At 42.0% G+C, this 5,878-nt stretch overlaps 1 protein-coding gene across 1 annotated transcript in view; it reads right to left on the minus strand.

The window, feature by feature from the left end:
• Positions 1 to 5,878, minus strand: part of SHCBP1 (SHC binding and spindle associated 1) — a 43,923-nt gene that overhangs the window by 1,463 nt on the left and 36,582 nt on the right. Inside the window, exons 11-12 of the mRNA XM_003792515.3 lie at positions 3,213 to 3,299; positions 1,647 to 1,788 (exon numbers count right to left, since the gene is read on the minus strand). Coding sequence (XP_003792563.1) covers positions 1,647 to 1,788; positions 3,213 to 3,299 — 229 coding nt within the window. The remainder of the gene's footprint in view (positions 1 to 1,646; positions 1,789 to 3,212; positions 3,300 to 5,878) is intronic.

Raw genomic sequence — 5,878 nt, forward strand, 5'->3', positions numbered from 1 at the left:
CCACAGGTGCCGAGCCAAGGAATGAAATCTTCCAGAGTTGGCTGGGTGCCCGTAGCAGCGGTTACGGCACCAGCCACATACAATGAAGGTGGTGGGTTTGAACCCAGCCCGGGCCAGCTAAACAACTGCAACAAAAAAGTAACCAGGCATTGTGGCGGGTGCCAGTAGTCCCAGCTACTTGGGAGGGTAAGGCAAGAGAATCACTTAAGCCCAAGAGTTTGAGGCTGCTGTGAGCTGTGACGCCATAGCACTCTACTGAGGGCGATACAGTGAGACTCTGTCTCAAAAAAAAAAAAATAGAAAGAAATCTGCCAGAGATTTCAGAATAGAGTCCTGCCCAGCTGACACCTTGATGTCACTCTTGTCAGACAGTGAGAAGTTTACCCCTATTTTACCATGGAAACAGGCTGGGAGTGGTGGCTCATGCCTGTAATCATTGTATCTCCCAGAGAGATACCTAGAGCTAATCCCAGTGGATGACTAGGACTGTTCTTTAAACTACTTTCTCTGTGTATGTGTATACACACACACACACATATATTTGAGACACAGTCTCACTTTGTCACCTTTGATAGAGTACCATGGCATCATAGCTCACAGCATTCTCAAACTCTTGGGTTCAAGTGATCCTCTTGCCTCAGCCTCCCAAGTAGCTAAGACTACAGGTGCCCCCCACAATGCCCAGCTACTTTTTTTTTTTTCGTAGAGACGGAGTCTCACTTTATTGCCCTTAGTAGAGTACCGTGGCATCACACAGCTCACAGCAACCTCCAACTCCTGGGCTTAGGTGATTCTCTTGCTTCAGCCTCCCGAGTAGCTGGGACCAGAGGTGCCCGCCACAATGCCTGGCTATTTTTTGCTGCAGTTTGGCCAGGGCTGGGTTTGAACCTACCACCCTCGTATATGGGGCTGATGCCCTACCCACTGAGCCACAGGGGTCGCCCACTGCCCAGCTACTTTTAGAGACAGGGTCTCGCTCTGTCTCAAGCTAGTCTCAAACTCGTGAGCTCACCCGCCTTGGCCTCCCAGCGTGCTAGGATTATAGGTGTGAGCCACTATGCCTGGGCCTTTTAAACTACTTTAAACGTTCATTGATCACATGAATGTTTGATCACTCTTTAGCACTGAGATTTAACAGAGATCATCAATTCACCAATTCGACTGAGTTAGCTCACTGTTACTGCCAAAAAGGCAGGGGACAGGGAAACATTTACTTCTACGAATAAAAAAGTTGGAGGAAACTCCACTATCCCCATCAGTAAATGCAGCCTCCAATCTGGCATGTACATTTCACTGTCTCCATCCTCAACAAACTTGAGCAGGAGCCACCACTGCTATCAAATGCTCATCCTTACTCTATGCATTTATAGAAGCCAGGCATGATAAAGACGGACTGCAGGACCACAGAAACCACACATCAAGGTTTTCAATGAACAGGTGAACAAATAATACTTGAGCTGGAAAGTTTATTTAACTCTGAGAGTCTATGATGTTAATGATTTTACCAAGCTTCCCTCTCTCCATGCCCAAGGCATATTCTGCAATTGTATTGAAGGAGGAGAAAAAGATTCACAACCTTAATAAGATTTTAATGCTAAAATAAATTAGATCTGCATTTAACATAAAAATTACTAAATATAGCATACCTTCAGTTTCATCTTGGGCATTTTCTTGCAGGTCACAGAAAATTGTAGGTTTCACCAAGACAACGCCATAACCTTCATTATTATGTATAATATTATTCACCATGGATATTTTGGGAATGTCATAATGTTCATCTAAAAAGTCCTATGGCATTAAAACAAATGTTTTACGGAACTGTCATATTCAACACTGCCTACAGTAAAAATATATTTTGTGCTATTCTAAAATTAATAGGGAACAATTTTGCTTTTTTTTTTTGAGACAGAGCCTCAAGCTGTCCCCCTGGGTAGAGTCCCATGGCATCACAGCTCACAGTAACCTCCAACTCCTGGGCTCAAGAGAGTCTCCTGCCTCCACCTCCCAAGTAGCTGGGACCACAGGCGCCCGCCACAACGCCTGGCTATTTTTTTGGTTGCAGCCTTCATTGTTGTTTGGCGGGCCCGGGCTGGATTCAAACCCGCCACCTTCGGTGGAGCCAACAATTTTGCTTATTAACATGTTAGAACATTCTGAGTTCTGAGTGACACAGTATTCCTCTCTCACTTCTACATATCTATAGGCAACAGAGTATTCCCATAAGATACTTTGAAACACTAACTATTGATATCATCAAGACTTAGGAGCTGTTTATGCTATTTATTTATTTATTTTTTTATTTTTGTAGAGACAGTGTCTCACTTTGTCACCCTCAGTAGACACACAGCTCACAGCAACCTCCACCTCCTGGGCTTAGGTGATTCTCTTGCCTCAGTCTCCCGAGCAGCTGTGACTACAGGTGCCCATCACAATGCCCGGCTATTTTTTTGTTGTTGCGGTTTGGCTGGGGCTGGGTTTGAACCTGCTACCCTCAGTATATGGGGCCAGCGCCCTACTCACTGAGCCTCAGGCACCGCCCTATTTTTTTTTTTGTGAGACAAAGTCTCACTATGTCACCCTCGGTAGAAGAGTACTGTGGCGTCACAGCTCACAGCAACCTCCAACTCTTGGGCTTATGCAATTCTCTTGCCTCAGCCTCCCAAGTAGCTGGGACTATAGGCACCCACCACAATGCCCAGCTATTTTTTGGTTGTAGTTGTCATTGTTTGGCAGACCTGGGCTTGGTTCAAGCCAACAGTTCCAGTTTATGTGACTGGAGTCCTAGACGCTGCCTGTTTATCTTTTTTAAACCATGGAAACAGGCCAGGTATGGTGGCTCACACCTGTAATCTTAGCATTCTGGGAGGCCAAAGTGGGCAGATTGCCTAAGCTCAGGAGTTTGAGACCAGCCTGATCAAAAGCAAGACCTCAGATGAAAAAATTGCTGGGTCTTGTAGCTGCTGCCTCTAGTCTCAGCTACTTGGGAAGCTGAGGCAAAAGAATCACTTGAGCGCAGAAGTATGAGGTTGCTGTGAGTTATGATGCCACAGTACTCAACCCCAGGGCAACTGAGTGAAACTGTTTCAAAAAATAAAAATGAAAATAAAAATAAACCATGGAAAGAGAACCCAACATGGGAGTTTAGTAAAACGTAATTTCTAATATGAAATCATTTTAACCTTTGCAAAGAGGGTGTTTCAGCTTATCCTCACCTTAATAAGGATCCCTTCCTTGCAGTGATGGATGCCATTGTCGGTCAAGATACACTTACTCCCAGGATATATTTCGATACCAGCACCCTGTAAGTTATAATTTGAGATCAAGACAGTCAGAGGCAGGACTAGAAGAAGTTTATTACAATTACTCCCTAGCCTTTAACACAGGATTAATGTATAACAAAAAGATAATGTATAACACTTTTTATAGATAAGTTAGGTGTTTGTTTTTTTTTTATAATAGTGGTATTAAGTTTTCTCACTCAAATCTCACTCTTCAATCTAAATTTGTTTGGGGGGTTATTTTTGCTTTTGTTTTTAATATTTTTGTTATTGTTGTTAATTTGAAGGTATAAAGAAACAGGTTAACCATGTTTGCACTTGTTAGGTACAGTCCCTCTTATAATTGTGTCCTGCCCCAAGAGGTGTGCTATATACCCTAATATTGTGCCTGTTAAGTGGGAGCACAACCATCCCCCTTTCCCCCCCACCACTCCCCATCTTGAATTGATTTGAGTTTTTCTCCTATGTGGGCATGTATTAGATGTTTACTGGCTTGATATTAGCATTGAATACATGGGATACTTGTTTCTCCGTTCTTTTGATACTTTACTAAGAATGTGTTCCAACTCCATAGTATACATATACCACAGTTTGCTAATCCATTCCTGGGTTGGTGGGAATTTAGGTTGTTTCCACATTTTGCCAGTTGTAAATGGAGCTGCAATTCTATCAGGTATTTTTTTTTTGCAGACAGAATCTCACTATATCACCCTCAGTAGAATGCAGTTGCATCACAGCTCACAGCAACCTCAAACTCTTGGGCTTAAGCAATTCTCTTGCCTAAACTTCCCAAGTAGCTGGGACTACTGGCACCTGCCACAATGCCTGGTTACTTTTTTGTTGCAGTTGTTTAGCTGGGTTCAAACCCACCACCTTCAGTGTATGTGGCTAGTGCTTTAACCACAGCTACGGGCACCCAGCCAACTCTGGAAGATTTCATTCCTTTAGGTTGTAGATCTGAGGCCTCTGTTTTCTTACTGGCTGCTGGCTGGGATATTATAATACTCAGCTCCTATAGGCTGCTCAGGCACTGGCTCTGCCACCTCTCAGCCACAGAGTACCTCCTTTAAGGCAAAGCTGTCATGCTTAGAATCTCACTGACCTCTCTGCAACCAGCTGTTGTAGTTGTCATTATTGTTTGGCAGACCCAGGCTGGGTTCAAACCCGTCACTTGTGGTATGTGTGGCTGGCGCCCTAGCCACTGAGCTACAGATGTCGAACCTCTATTTGTTGGTTTTTTGTTTTTTGGTTTTTTGCAGTTTTTTGGCTGATGTGGGGCCTGAACCCACTACGCCTGGTGTATGGGGCTGGCACCCTACTCCTTGAGCCACAGGCACCGCCCTCTATTAGGTATTTTTAATCAATATTTCCATTTGTTTCATTTTTAGCTAATGGTTGATTGTTTACCACTTTCAAAAACTACACACACGGACACATATGTACATAAACACTGGCTCAGCATGTAAATACTTGATTCCTATTCATTCTCTTTCATTCTAGACAAGTCAGTTTTCTGATTCTGCCAGAAAAAAGATATTTAACAATTTTATTCAAAGATATACCTATTCAAAATGGTCATTCTCTCAGAGATTATCAGTTGAAAAACAAAATTTTAGTTTAGTAGAATATTGTAATTTCAGGATAGAAACAAGACTCAAAATACTCCAGGTTCAAAATACCCCTACCCTACTTAAAAATCACTGCTAGGAGTTACACAATAACCTCTGCCACTACACATGTTAAAACTAGACTCTAGGCCAAGTGTCATCTGGACAGAGTAATGAAAAAGATTCAAACATGGCCCAGTTCTCTCATACTTTGCCTGGGCACCAAATGGCACAAACTAAAAAGCAATAATAATGGGAATAATTTATTTTCTAATGCTATGCAAGGGACTTGGAAATGCAAAAACGATTCACTCAAAGCTCTATAGTTACAGTTGTTTGGTGAATAATTTAAGACACAATATCATGGATGAAGAAGAGTTGCTATAGTAATTTTTGACACCTCTACCTCTATGTATGTTGAGCTGATTTTCTAGAAGTATGCCACGAGAAAACATTCATTATTACCTCCTCCTTCACAAATAACTGGATCATATGTACATAAACACTGGCTCAGCATGTCAATACTTGCTTCAATACTTGTCAATACTTCCATCAATGGAATTCTTCTGTAGAAAGGTTTTTAAATATCTGCTAACTAGATCTTTAACTAAGAGATTCACAGTTTGGGGTTATGTCCAAAAAAAATTTCAGGGTTATTATACTAAAAAATACACATATAACAAAATAGTTAAAATTAAATATTCAACTATCAGGAATCATGTAAAATCTAAAAATGAGAATAACTTAAACCAGCAATCCCTTAGCAAATATATGATGTAATCATATTCAAAATACATTATGAACAGATAATTTGACAACTAAAAAGGAATTGAGGAGACCGCCGCTTCTGCAGCAAGAGTAGACATCCCTATTCCTCATGCTAAGTATAACCGAAAGCACATCCCACTTCTGTGTGGGTGCGAGCACTACACCCGCAAAGTGGGCAAGGGCCCAGGTTTTCTTCCTTCCATGAAACAGCTCCCAGATTTGGAG

The sequence above is a fragment of the Otolemur garnettii genome, unplaced genomic scaffold (genome assembly GCF_000181295.1).
Source record: "Otolemur garnettii isolate 467f Iridium unplaced genomic scaffold, OtoGar3 scaffold00058, whole genome shotgun sequence".
In the NCBI taxonomy this organism is placed as follows: domain Eukaryota; kingdom Metazoa; phylum Chordata; class Mammalia; order Primates; family Galagidae; genus Otolemur; species Otolemur garnettii.